Source organism: Octopus bimaculoides, chromosome 16 (assembly GCF_046866305.1).
Source record: "Octopus bimaculoides isolate indiv1 chromosome 16, ASM4686630v1, whole genome shotgun sequence".
NCBI lineage: Eukaryota > Metazoa > Mollusca > Cephalopoda > Octopoda > Octopodidae > Octopus > Octopus bimaculoides.
The window spans coordinates 5,661,778-5,676,777 of record NC_142943.1 but is presented as its reverse complement, the minus strand read 5'-3'; the positions used below and the strand labels follow the sequence as shown (position 1 = coordinate 5,676,777).

At 35.8% G+C, this 15,000-nt stretch overlaps 1 protein-coding gene across 2 annotated transcripts in view; it reads right to left on the bottom strand.

The window, feature by feature from the left end:
- Positions 1-15,000, bottom strand: part of LOC106877814 (uncharacterized) — a 34,707-nt gene that overhangs the window by 2,050 nt on the left and 17,657 nt on the right. For both annotated transcript variants that reach the window (XM_089364045.1, XM_014926831.3), the window contains exon 2: positions 1-2,127. This exon is cut by the window's left edge and continues 2,050 nt beyond it. In XM_089364045.1, coding sequence (XP_089220171.1) covers positions 1,287-2,084 — 798 coding nt within the window. In that variant the 5' untranslated portion in view covers positions 2,085-2,127 and the 3' untranslated portion in view covers positions 1-1,286. The remainder of the gene's footprint in view (positions 2,128-15,000) is intronic.

The following is a 15,000-nucleotide window of genomic DNA, read 5'->3' as shown; positions in this document are numbered from 1 at the left end:
GTATATTCATGTGCATGCATAATATCCAGGTGTATGTATTATATCTATGTATTTTATATATATATATATATATACATATATATTTATAAATGTATATATATATATATATATATATATATATATATATATATATATATATATATAAGTGTGTATTTGTGAAATTCTTGATTGTACAAATTTATGTATGTCTTTATATCATTATATGTTTGCGAATGTGTATACATACATGCACAAATTTATGCTTGCAGAGTCGAAGGTGTAAATATGATTGTCTATACACATAAAATATATATACAATATGTATATTTTTACCTTTTTTTCACCTATGTATAGAAGCGCCCTTGTGTTCATGTATATATGCTTGCTTAAGTTGTATGTCCGTACTCCTCGTGTTTTTCGTCTGAGAATGTACGTATGTTGCATGCGTGTAGGCTTTGCAATATATGTATATATATATATATATATGTATATACATATATATGTACTTATGTATGTATAAACATATGCATACGTACACATATGTATACGTACACATATATATGCATATATATTTATACATATAGATATGCACATATAAATATATATATATATATATATATACATATATATATATATGTACAAGTGTATACATATACGTACGTAAATGTACGCATATATACATATATATACACACATATATATGTATGTATATATATATATATATATATATATATATATATATATATATATATATATATGTACAAAGCTATTACATTCTGCAACTGATGATGATATCCACGAACAATGGTGAGTGTAATAAACTTTTGTCTTTCATGTTTTATATTCCATCCTAAGACGTTTCACACTGCTGCTGCTCTGGCCGTTACTGCTTCACCTGTAGTCGATGCTGCTGCTGATGCTGCTGCTGATGCTGCTTCTGCTGCCGCCGGTGCTACTGCGGCTCCCCGTGTAATCCATGTCTTTAAAAATGAGATGCTTTCTGCATTAATCATCATTTATGATTGCAATAACAATGATAATAATTTCTTTATTAGTTTACGATTTGTCTTTGTTGCTGATGTTGTATCTTTTTTTTTATATTGTTTTTTTTTTTATTTTTGCTAACTCAATTCTCTCAGAAATATTATTATTATTATTATCCATAACATTATTCATCATTTATCTAAATTTTTTTTCTTTTTAATATATAATTGCTGTCAATTACTCTCCGTCTTTTTCTCATCAATAATTCCTTCATATATATATAATATAATATATTTATTTATTTATTAATTTGTTTTATTTATCTATTCAGTTAGTGGGCTTGGTGAACTGGATAACGAACTATCTCTTTTTCTTTGTAGCCGCTCGTAGCAGTCTTTATAATAGTCTCTCTCACGTGTAACCAGTCCAATTTGGCGTTGTATAACTGACAACTGTTGCTGCAAAGATTTGTTCGTCCGCTCCAACTCGTTTCGCTGTTGCATGCGTTTTGAACGACAATTTTGGGCGTAACCCCTATTTTTCAGCGTCCTACGTTTCTGTTTCAAACGACTCACTTCGTCTTTCGGAAACCCGTGTAGCCGCTTATTGAGGTCACGTACCGGCAGCGATACCAGTTCGTCATCATTGAGCTCACATTTGGCGAGATCGGGCGACGAACGCGCTTTGAAGCTCCTTTTTATACACACTGATGATGATGATGCGGACGTTGATGAAGATATGGACGAAGTGCTGTTTTTCCTTGACTGGCTTCTGCTGCTTCCCAAATTCGGGTTTGGTGAGGAGTTGCTTAGAAACAAATCTAACACTCCGTTCTGAGATATGTCGTGATTGCTGTGTGTGTTTGTGAACCAGTAGATTTCCTCCATGAAGTTTTTAACGGGTGGCTGCAAGCTGGTCACGTCCGGAGACGCTGATGACATGCTCGACTCTCCATCATCGGGACTGGTCGGTGCCGATTGGGAACACTCCGATATATTACTACAGCATGTGCTTGAGAAACGATCCTTGTCGGACTCCATTTTAATTACTGGTACCATCTCCAGTTGTTCCAGATCAAAGTCTGTGATATACTCATCTGTCAGATGCTGTGTCGACTCCATTGAGTAAAGTAACGAGATTCACCCCTCCTCTTTTTCTTTGGATCTGGGTCACCGTCAGACAGTACCGGAAAAGAAAAGAAAAAGGAGAAAGAATATAAATACGTATATCCGTGTAGATATAATAAAATGTAATATAGTATAATATTGCACAGTATAATATCATATATATATGCAACAAAATGTCTGTAAACTAGAAACGCCTGAATTAATATTACCCTTAACGAAATTAGAATCCCAATGAAGAACAATCACGCATTATCAATGTAAAGACATGGACAGAAAGACAGAAAGACTGACAGATAGATAGACAGACAAACAGATAGACAGATAGACAGACAGATACACAGACAGACAGACAGATATATAGATAGACAAACAGACAGGCAGATAGATAGGCAGACAGACAAACAGATAGACAGATAGATAGATCGACAGACAGACAGACAGATAGATAGATAGATAGATAGATAGATAGATAGATAGATAGATAGATAGATAGATAGATAGATAGATAGAAATGAACACCTTTAACCACAAAGGCAAGGAATATCGCAGAAAATCAGTGCGCATTTTATGGCAGCAGTCGCAGTGTTTGGTTTAGAGCCAAGGGGCGGCTGAAATACTTTTATGCTTCATAAGATGAATTCAAATCGTCTTTTACAAAATAGTTTCCGTGAGTTAACCGTGTTTGCTAAGGTTACAGTGCATTTCAAATGTGCTCTCTTTATATTAGTTTGAAACTTAAGATACAGTTCTTCACCAGACATGTCAACTAACCCGTTATTGATCGGATTTATACCAAATATTGCTGCCTGTACTGGTTCCATTGAAGGCAGTGATCATCGGGATAAGATACTTCTAACAAACTTTGAATTACATTGCAATGTTTTTTTTTTAATTGAAAGATTAGAATTTTGGTTGAGGAAATGTATCACAGGATTTCATAAAATGGTTAACTTGCTGCACAAGATTTGTTTAATAAACTCAAACGCTCTTTTATTGTTAAATCCTTCAAAATCTTAACACTTTCAGATAACTTTTACCCTGACATAATGGAGTCATAAAATAGGCATAGCCGCACAGTTTCTCGTAAGTTACAAGGAATAACATGACGGACTTTGAACCAGATATTTAAACTCTCTAATGTGTAATCGATATTTGATTACAGTCGTAAAAAATTGACTTCCAGTACAAGAACGGTGAAACCGTATGAAATATTTCTCTTCTAGAATTTTCAGAAGGAAGATCCTATCAGGTATATTTATGATATAAATCTAAGGCAGCGAGCTGGCAGAAATGTTAGCACGCCGGACGAAAAGCTTTGCGGTGTTTTGTCTATCTTTATGTTCTGAGTTCAAATTCCACCGATGTCAACTTTACCTCTCATCTTTTCGGGGTCGATAAATTAAGTACCAGTTGCGTACTGGAGTCGATCTAATTGACTGGCCCCCTCCCCCAAAATTTCTGGCCTTGTACCTAGAGTAGAAAGGGATATAAAGCTATTGACTATCTACATTTCATTATTCCAGTCCAGATGTTCCATATAATAACGACGGGATCGAATCACTTTATAAAACGTAAAAATAAAATGAAGGAAAAACTAGACTAATTTAGAGCACCATTGCCATAAATATAATAATGGTAATTTAATAAGATATATGGAATAATATAAAATGATACAATTTATATTTAATTTTATATGGCGATATTTAAATAATATTAGCTTTACATTAATATTCTATATGTACCCACTTGTAATAAGAGAAGATTTAAGAGCGAAATTCTGTAACAGATGTATTCATTGTCCTTCTCTGAAGTTGTGTGCGAAACAGCACTTTAGTATATCAATAAATACTTATAAATTAGTTATAGCTGTTTTATGAAACCCGGTTAAACATATGTTTATTTTATTAGGTTGGAAAAAAAAGCCCTGTCACATTTTATTAATTTGAGGGTACTTTATCAATACTTGCGATAAAATAAGCATTAATTTTTACCTCCTAACAGTTCTTTTCTTTTTCTCTAACGCAGATTACTTTATAGTGTTGTGGTTCAATTCGTATTGATTTTACCCGTTTAAAATGAATTCAGATCAAACCTATAAATGAAACAGCTTTCTGAATGAATTCAAAAGGACACTTCAGTAATGGAAGCGCCAAGAAATACTCGTTTTGTCTATGGAAACGAAGCTTTAAGTATCCAGCGATGCCGACGATGGTTTGAACAGTTTCTCGCTGAAAATTTTTCTGTCGACCAAGTTCTCACAATATGAAGATATCTGAAAACCGTAGTCGAGAAAAATCCATAGCAAAGGGCACAGGAAACAACAGATCAATTCAATTCAAGTCACACTTCGATCATAAAGCATTTTCGTGAGCTATGAGGAGTCTCAACTTTGTCAATGGATCATTCATCATCTGACTGCTTCTCAATTTCTTGAAAAAAACTGCCCCCTGTTTGTCATTGAACTTATTCTGGATACAAATCATCGTAAAAGATGTGAAGCGGATTTTCTAAAATCATACCCAACCGAAACTAGAACGGTTAACTCGCAATAAAGAAGGAGAATCCACACCGCCCAAAGCATGACTATACATAAAAAAAAGTTATGCTCTACGTTTGCTGGGATGTGAAAGGTGTCATCTGTCAGGAAGTGCTAGACCAAAACGAAGCAGTTAATGTAGAGAAGTATTGTCGTCTCTTAGAAGCATGGCACAAAAAGTGCAGAAAAAGTGCGCATCATCGGTCTTTTGTAAAATTGTGTTGCTCTCACTCGATAATGTAAGACGCATATTGACCCAGGAAAAGGTTCTAGCACTAAATGCGAAAGTTGTGCTCTGACCTCCTTACGCTCTAGACTTTGCTTCAGCAGACGACTATCTTTTCAGATTATTGCAGCTTCATTTAGAAAGAATGTAGGTTATTAATTGTGAAGACTTTAAAAGGAATACTGACTTTTTTTTTTTACTTCGAACCGACACAATTTTAAGCCCGTAGAATCAACAATTTGTCAAATAGATGTTATCGATAGTGAGGGGAAATAAAAATAATACCTTGATTGAACATATCAATTAAGACCAAAGATGGGTCGGACTTTTTTTATTTCCCATCTTTAATTTCGACAGGACTTTTATTCCAGCCTAGCAGAATTTAATTGCAACATAGAGTGGGTGGATGGTGGTGGTGGTGGGATATTTTAGTAAGAAATACAGTAACGAAAAGGCAAGCTTCCAATGGAAAATAATGGTATTCAACAAAGTTTTTGAACACTCAAGCATTAATAGATTTGAATAGGGTGAACAGACGATATGGTGAAAGCAGGAGTCTTCAGATTTTTTTTATTAGTGTGGGGTCCGGGAAATTGAGGAGTGACGTGTTAGCTCGTACACCTGGAGAGCAGCCCGATAGACAGACAGACAGACAGATAGATAGATAGATAGATAGATAGATAGATAGATAGATAGATATATAGATAGATAGATAGATAGATAGTCAAGACAGATAGAAGAAATGTGTAGTGTTCACACTTCAGCTGCTACTACAGTCGCTTAGTTGCAGATACTGAAATTTATATAATACATTCCGAAATGTATGTGTGTGTGTCTGCGTGTGTATTTGTGTGTTATTGCGAATGTCTCTGTTTACACATACATACATACATACATACATACATACATACGTATATGTGTATGTGTATGCATATGGTTGTGTGCGTTCGTATATGCGCATGCGTTTGTGTATATGTCTATGTACAATGTGCCTATTTGTATCTGTGTCTCTCAGCCAATGTTTGTGCGTGTGTATAAACGTCTATGCATGTCCACCATTAAATTTCACTTTTGTTCACGTCAAAAGGGTGAAAGAGAAAGAAGAGAACGAGAGACAGGCTCAAAGAGAGTCACAGAGCTAGAGCAAAAGAGGGAGTGTGTGTGTGTGTGTGTGTGTGTGTGTGTGTGTGTGTGTATGTGTGTGTGTGTGTGTGTGTGTGTGTGTTATAAGCAGTGATGGTGGATTACATGGACGCCATGTGTGCATACAGGAAGTATGTTTTCAAGGGATCACAATCAGAAGAGGGTTCATTAAGACCTAATGATGGAAACAGTTAATTAGCAGATTAATTAAAACTGCACGCAAGTTATTTAATTACAAAATGACGATCTACTGAGTGTTATTAAGTACATATACGGACATATATGGGAATGTATGCATACATATACAAATATGTGTGTATGTGTATATATATGTGTATATCATATATATATATGCATGTGTATGTATGCATGTGTGTGTATGTATGATCGTATGTATATACAGTGTATTTCTCATACGTAATTTCAATTCAATAAAGTTTTAAGCTCCATGATATGTGTGTGTGTATCTGTCTGTGTATATATATGTGTGCGTATATATATGTGTGCGTACATATATGTGTGTGCGTGTGTGTTTCTATGTATAGATGTATATATATATATATATATATATATATATATATATATATATATACGATGGGCTTCTTTCAGTTTCCGTCTCCCAAATCTACTCACAAGCTTTTGGCCGGCCCGAGGTTTAAGTAGAAGACACTTGGCCAAGGTGCCAAGCAGTGGGACTGAACCTGGAACCATGTGGTTGGGAAGCAAAATCCTTACCACACAGCCACTTCTTCGCTTATATATATATATTACATATATACATACATACATATATATATATATATATATATATATATATATATATATATATATATATGCATGCATAAATAGATAGATAGATAGATAGATAGATAGATAGATAGATAGATAGATAGATAGATAGATAGATAGAAGCATCTCCTTATGACTGGCAATCAAACAGTTGGTTCAACTTTCACAAATAATGATTTTCCCAACGATTGTAGAATTAACACGTGTCTCCCTGGTTGATCAGCAAGAGTTCCTGGCTGCTGCTTGTAGATTCAAATATGGCGGTTTTTCGTTCAATTGAGAAGGAAATCACTGCAGTATACGGCCTGACTCTATGTGTAATAGTTTGACAAATATTATGTCATGTGTTATATCACGTGGTATGATAAACGCCGAGCGATTTCAGGATCCTGGATTCAGTGATATTATTATTTTATTGTTTGTTGTTTGTTAGGGCTTTTTTTAGGTTTATTTTGGATCCAAATAGTCTCAGATGTTTGGGCATATTTTCTCTACTCGTTTTTCGCAACAATAACAATCATAATTCTTTCTACGTTAAGCCACAAGGCCTGAAACTGGGGTGGCTGGGGGATAGTCGGCTACATCAACCTCAGTATTCAACTGGTAGTTATTTCATCTATTCCTCGTGTAATTGAGAGGCAAAGTCGACGTCGGCGACATTTGAACTCAGAACGTAGAGACAGACGAAATACCGCGAAGCATTGAATCCGGCATACTATCGACTCTGCCAGCTCGCAACTTTGTCCCCACCTTTAATAATAATAATAATAATAATAATAATAATGATCCTTTCTACTGAAGGCACAATGCTTGATATTTTGTAGGGAGGGGACTAGTCGATTACATCGACCTCAGTGTTTCACTGGTACTTAATTTATCGACCCCCGAATGGATGAGAGCAAAGTCGACCACGGTGGAATTTGTACTAGGAACGTATCGACGGGCGAACTACTGCTAAGCATTTTGGCCAGCGTGCTAAAGATTCTGCCAGCTCACAGCCTTCATATAATAATAATAATAATGATGATGACACTTACATATATATATATATATATATATATATATATATATATATATATATATATATACATATATTGTATTTCATATATATATATATATATATATAGTATTATATATATGTGCATACACATACATTTATACAGATAAAGAACGGGATAGATAGATAGATAGATAGATAGATAGATAGATAGATAGATAGATAGATAGATAGATAGATAGATGCCGAGAGGGAGGAAGACAAAGAGTTATGTAGGTGCCCGCAATGCCATGAGATCCCTTCGCAAGTCAGTGATTTAGGGTTCAAGCTATATGTTGCGGAAGAATTTCGTAGACATAAAGTATGTGTGCGTGAGCGCGCGCATATACGTTACAGAATTGGTTGGCATTTTTTCCTTGTTGATCGACTGTATTTCAGAGGCACTAACTTAACCATCTCTTCTGAGTCTAGGAAGTTTCCATAAGGAAGTTTTTAACCCCAAGTACTCTTACCACGCCTCCTCTCAGGAATGAATACACCGTGAAGGAAATGAAAGTCAATTTGTTGGCAACATCTATGAGGGCTGCAGAGGGCGCCAGATATTGTTCAAGTGTAACTGTACACGTATCCTTTTGGGTCTCTCCTCTAGAGTTTCTTGTCTTAACGCTTAATAAATTATTCTACAAGGTAGCGGGAGTTTATAATTATCATGGGCATAGTTTGTACAGAGCCAGTCCCACTTTCTCATCCTTCCGGCTTGTATTGGCTCTTTTGCAACAGTTGACGCAAACCCAGGCGTTATAAGGCTAAGGGATTTACATAGAGTCACCTTCTCTTAGATGAGCTACTAAAGAGTTGAACGGTTTCATTTACTCTGGGTCCCGTGCGGTGTCTGTGAATGACATTATTCCAGAGGCAACGTTATATAAACAACACCAACAACGATAAAACATTGTGTTGTTTATTACCTGTAAATGAGCTGGGCGATAAAAAGATATCGATAAAGACTGGATTCGTTGCAAATGGACTGTTCCACGAAAAGCTCTTGGAGGTAATACTTCTGCATGACATCGATCTACTGAAGCTAAACACAATTAAATGAATGTCACTTGGAACAATTTATTTTTTTGTTTTTTTATATTAGATCAGCAATTGCCAGCCTAATGTCCACAAATTCCTGTTAGTTTACAAAGGTAGTTTTAAAGGTCGGTGAGTTGTGTACAAAACATTAAAGGCTGTAGTTTAAAGCATATAATTACGATATTTGCGGTTTGGCAAACGCACCATTGAATATTACCATGTATCTTTCACGAAGCTAGTTGAGAAGTTGTCACTGTGGTTTTGTGCTCGGGTACCGGTAGCGGGTAGGTGGTCACCATTGTGGGAATGGTATGATCACGATATAGTTTGAATGATTGTAGGACAGTTAAAGCGAAAACATAGTGTTGTGCACTACAATAAAAAATACCCGGTAGTAAGCCACCCAGTAGGTGGCCATTGTCGGATGATTTCGCATTAGTAATCCGCTGGTTTGCCTGCAGACTTTGTCTGATAACAGCCGCTGAGAGTTGCCCTGTTCATGTACATAGGGTTTTGATAAATATAAAATATCCTTTCTTCGGAATTACATTTCCAAAATCAGGGTTCGGCGTCCACGATGCAGCGTCTGCCATACTGCATTATACGAGACTCAGTTATACATAATTATTTAATTAATTATAACTTTCACTTGAAAGATTCGATTGGAAAAAACGAGCTTGTTAGCTAATAAAGTCGACGATCATTTTAAAAGTCTGGGGTCCACGGAGAAATTGGTTTAATTAAAAGGTGGTTCTTGATAGCAAAAGTTTTAGGAAAATCTGTATGATTAGCTGAATGAATCCGCTGGTATTGTCATAGATTTAGCGAAGTAACCTGATTCCAGTTCTTTCAGTAACATGGAATGTAGGTTTCTACATCATTTAGTAATTTTGTCTGCAACAGATTAGCATCCAATCCACTGCAATAATCGCCTTGGATTAAGTGTCTAAGATTTCATCTTTTTTACTCTTTTCAGTCTTGGAGACGCAATTATCACTTTTGTTTAACTCAACGGCTGTATGACTTATTTAGTTAATTGCATATGGGCTATCGTGAACAATAGCGTCGTTACTTATAGCGTCCCAAAGGAGAGCTATTCATTGTTTCAGTATATTTATAAAACCTAGAGTAGCAAGGGAGTGTCTGTGTAATTCGAGCGAAATAAATACCAAACAAGGGACTTGAATTCAGAAAATAAAGAACAGGAACAGTAATTATACACGCACACACACGCACACAGACACGCACACACACGCACGCGCACGGACAAACAGACAGACAGACAGGTAGACAGATAGATGTAGATGTATATGAATATATATATGCTATATATGTATATGTTTACATATACTGTCGCAAACACATACACGCCGACATGTATACAAACACACATATATATCTGTGTCTGTGTGTGTATACATATGTATGTATATATATATATATATATATATATATATATATATATATATATATATATATATATATATATATATATATATATATATATATATATATATATATATACATACATACATACACACATATGCATTTACGTAGACGCATGCACACGTACGTCTGTGTCATTTACAGGGTCTGCGAGATAAGTTTTACAAGGCGAAACAAAACAACTTTTGGGGTTTCCGGGTTGGAAGTGGGGGTCTCAAAGCTAAAGGAGCTGACATACAGATACATATATGTGAAGTTACACGCACACACACACACATACACACACACACTCACGACAGCTATATCCTTACTCTACCAGGGTTCATAGAACCAGTTACTCGGCCTCTAAGAGAATGCCAGTCTGTCGTAGGATTACTTGTTCACAGCCGAGAGGACGGACTGGAGCAACGCCAAATGGAGTATTTTGCTGAAGAATACAAAGCATCGCAGGCCTGCGTATCGAAACCACAAGCCTCATATATACACACACACACACACATTTAGAGTGAGATAAAGAGATGGAGAGAGACAAAGGGTGAGACAGACAGACAGACAAACAGTCAGTCGGACAGACAGGGTGACTAATACACAGACCCGATTATTTTGTTCGTACTATATTTTTTAACCTCCAGAAGAAGAGTGTATGTTCATCTTTATATGTGTGAGAGTATTATTATGCATGCATATGTACATACATACATACATATATATATATATATATATATATATATATATATATATATATATATATATATATATATATATATATATATATATATATATATATATATATATATATATGGGAGAATTTTCGAAAAAAAACAACAGACGAAGACAGGTGATGTAAACAACAAATGGATGTATTAGTTTAACGCTCGAGAATAGAGAAAGTCTTTGACGTTTCGAGCCTACGCTCTTCAACTGAAAGGAACACAGAAAGAAATAAGGAGAGAAACAAGGAGAAAAATATATATAAATGTAGTGGTCAGCGATCTATCATGATATACACGTGCATACACACAAACACACACACACACATATATGCATATAGACAGGAAGACAGAAAGAATGACAGACAGACAGACAGTAGAGAGAAGCTATATACATTAGTGTAAATCAGCTGCCCAGCGTCTGTTAACCTGAAGCTACAGATCAGAGAAAACGAAAACACCTATGTGAAATCATTGAGCAATTTACAGTTACTGTATCCAGATAACAAGTTCAGGTTTACAAATTCAAGTTTCTGCAATTATTGGTGCACTGCGATATGTAACACTGACTAAGCACCAGTTTTGAGAAATTAAGCTTCTCAAAACTAGAAAGGAGAAGGCTAATTGAAAGATTAGAGATTCGAGCCATCAATGAGACTGTAAAAATTTACAAAACTTTGCAGAAGTCTAGAGTTTAAGTATACACGCGCACGTCTAGACTTGCAGCTGTATGCTTGAGAATTCATACGTAAAACAAAACATACAAATCTGCACATGCACTGACTACAAATACTGCACACATATGCACAAACATGCAGAAATATCCTGCTGATGTTGTGGAAATTTTAATGAAGGAGCCTTCGATCTAGGTTAAAAATTGACACTTTCTCCATTGGCAAGAAATCATGAAAAAAAAACTGAATAATAACATAGATATATACAGGGCATATATATAAGGAGTTGCCCGAAATTATAAGGATCCAGAGGGGATTCGGGGAAAGAGAGGGGAATGTTTAAGAGAAGGAAACCTAGAGGGTTTAAATATTATGTAGGTCTTATATGAGTTGAGGAATGCGCAGAAGTTTCGTGGTCCTCATTGATGGGTGGTCCCAGACAGTCGGGTGCTGTGATGGACGTGGCCGAAATTGGCACGCCTTCGGTCCTAGTTGATCCGATCAAGAGAACAGCATGCTCGTGAAATTACCGTGCAAGTGGCTGAGCACTCCACAGACACGTGTACCCTTTGCATAGTTCTCGGGGAGATTCAGCGTGACACAATGTGACAAGGCTGGCCCTTTGAATTACAGGTACGACTCGTTTTTGCCAGCTGAGTGGACTGGAGTAACGTTAAAAAAAAGTGTCTTGATCAAGGACACAATGCGCCGCTGCGGATCGAACTCGCGTCCTTACGATTGTGAGCCCCAAATCCTACCCACTAATTCATGTGCTTTCACTAAAGGGGTCGCAACACCTACTGAGCAGCTTCACTGCCAGATGAAGCATCGACTTCTGAACTCGAAGACGGGGAACAACAGTTACTCTCTGCACATGTCTATACCCTGAAATATGCCTCTCTCTCTCTCTCTCTCTCTCTCTCTCTCTCTCTCTCTCTCTCTCTCTCTCTCTCTCTCTCTCTCTCTCTTTCTTTCTTTCTCTCTCTTTACCTCTTTTGTTCCTGTTTCTTATTTGTGTATGTGTGTGAGTACTATAAGAAGACGTGTAAAGTGCATATCATAATGCGATGCATAGATATAAGACCTGGTGAGTGTTTGTATGTGTACGGGAGAGTATGCAATATGCAATTCATGCAGACACACACACACACATAAGCATATATGAGTTGTTACGCGTAAAGATAGATTGCCTCTGTATATTATACGTATGAGGAGGCGCAATGGCCCAGTGGTTAGGGCAGCAGATTCGCAGTAAGGGGATCGCGGTTTCGATCCCCCCCCCCCATATATATATATATATATATATATATATATATATATATATATATATATATATATATATATATATATATATATATATATATATATATAAAGAATTTAAGATTAAGCTACTTTACACAATGGAGTACATATCAAATTTTCTACAAGGAAAAAACGGGCAATAACTTCAAAGCTTCGGCTTGCTCGCATTCGTTAGACTGCCCACCCTCATCAACATCAACCTTTTCTCCCATATATCCGTGTGTGGCTGTGTGTGTTGCTTTGGCATAGCAGTGCTAATAAACTAGTGTTAGAACTCAATACACACATGTTTCAGAGAAAGGAATTAGTTGAGTACAGAGTGTGATAAGAGATTATATTAAGGACAAGGGGACAAGAAATTATGTGATGAATTTCATTAGCGTACAGCTGTTTCGGCAATAACCTGCAATGCACTCATAGATCAGAGTTTATGTATTATGTTATAGCTTCTTCGTCGAATGTACAGAGTGAGAGAGAGAGAGAACAAAATAGAAAGAAAGAGAGACAGAAATAGAAACATACAGACAGATTGACAAACAGACAGACTGACAGACAAACAGTGAATTAAATTGTATTGATGAAGCCCCTGAACCTTTATAAATATTGCTGAACTGGTCATGTGATTAAGACAAACTTCTCATCTGCTGTGAGATTGGCAGTCAGTACTGATGAAATGAGTTGGGGCTGGAATATGAAACCATTGCCGGCTTAGGACACAGTCTAACTGCTGACCTTGGTCGGGGGAATTCGATTAATGGGAGGTCAGCTGAAAGAATGATTGTTACAACAGCCAGTCACGAATGGCGACGAAAGAACTTTGACTAATTAATTGATTGACTGAATGATTGACCAAACAATGGATTAGTCAATTGGTTAAACGTTGACGAATTGAATAATAATAATAATAATAATAATAATAATAATAATAATAATAATAATAATAATAATAATAATAATAATAATAATAATAATAATAATAATAATAATAATAATAATAATAATAATAATAATAATAATAATAATAATAATAATAATAATAATAATAATAATAATAATAATAATAATAATAATAATAATAATAATAATAATAATAATAATAATAATAATAATAATAATAATAATAATAATAAGAAGAAGAAGAAGAAGAAGAAGAAGAAGAAGAAGAAGAAGAAGAAGAAGAAGAAGAGGAAGAAGAAGAAGAAGAAGAAGAAGAAGAAGAAGAAGAAGAAGAAGAAGAAGAAGAAAAAGAAGAAAATCTCTATCAATTTAAATGTATGCTTTGTATTACATGAGAACATTTTGTTACTGTCCCTACCACTTCCCCTCCCCAGGCTCTCAGTCATGCTGTAACATCACTTATCCTTCACTCACCCTAGGACGCTGGGTGTGTCTCGGCAAGTGGTTGTAACAAACATGCAGATTAAAAGTAAATAATAATAATAATTTCAAAGTTTGCCACAAGGGCAGCCATTTTGAGGGAGGTGATGTGTCGATTAAAGTGTTTCACTGGTACTTAATTTATCGACCCCCGAAAGGAAGAAAGGCAAAGTCGACCTCGGCGGAATTTGAACTCAGAACGTAGCGACGGGCGAAATACTGCTAAGCATTTTATCCTACGTGCTAACGATCCCGCCAGCTCGTCGCCTTACTACAAATGAATAATAATAATAATAAAATAGTGAAATATTACCAGCGCGTGTGTCTATTATTGACATAATGACCCTCTCGAGATAAATAAATAAAGAATGAAGAACGAAAGAAAACGAGAAAGAAAGAGAGCGATTATGAAAGAAAGGGAATGTTCAAATAAGTGCAGAAACAAAATTTCCTTAAGGGGTGCAAACTTAATTTTACAGGTCAGTGTTCATTGCCCATCAAAAACTTTAGGGGTTACGCTTGCTACCACTCCACCCACCGATTTTTGTTGTAGTCTGTGTTTTTGTACGGTAAGGTAGTAGTATTACTGTTGTTGTTCATAGTAGTCTGGCGCTGATGGCGGTGGTGTTG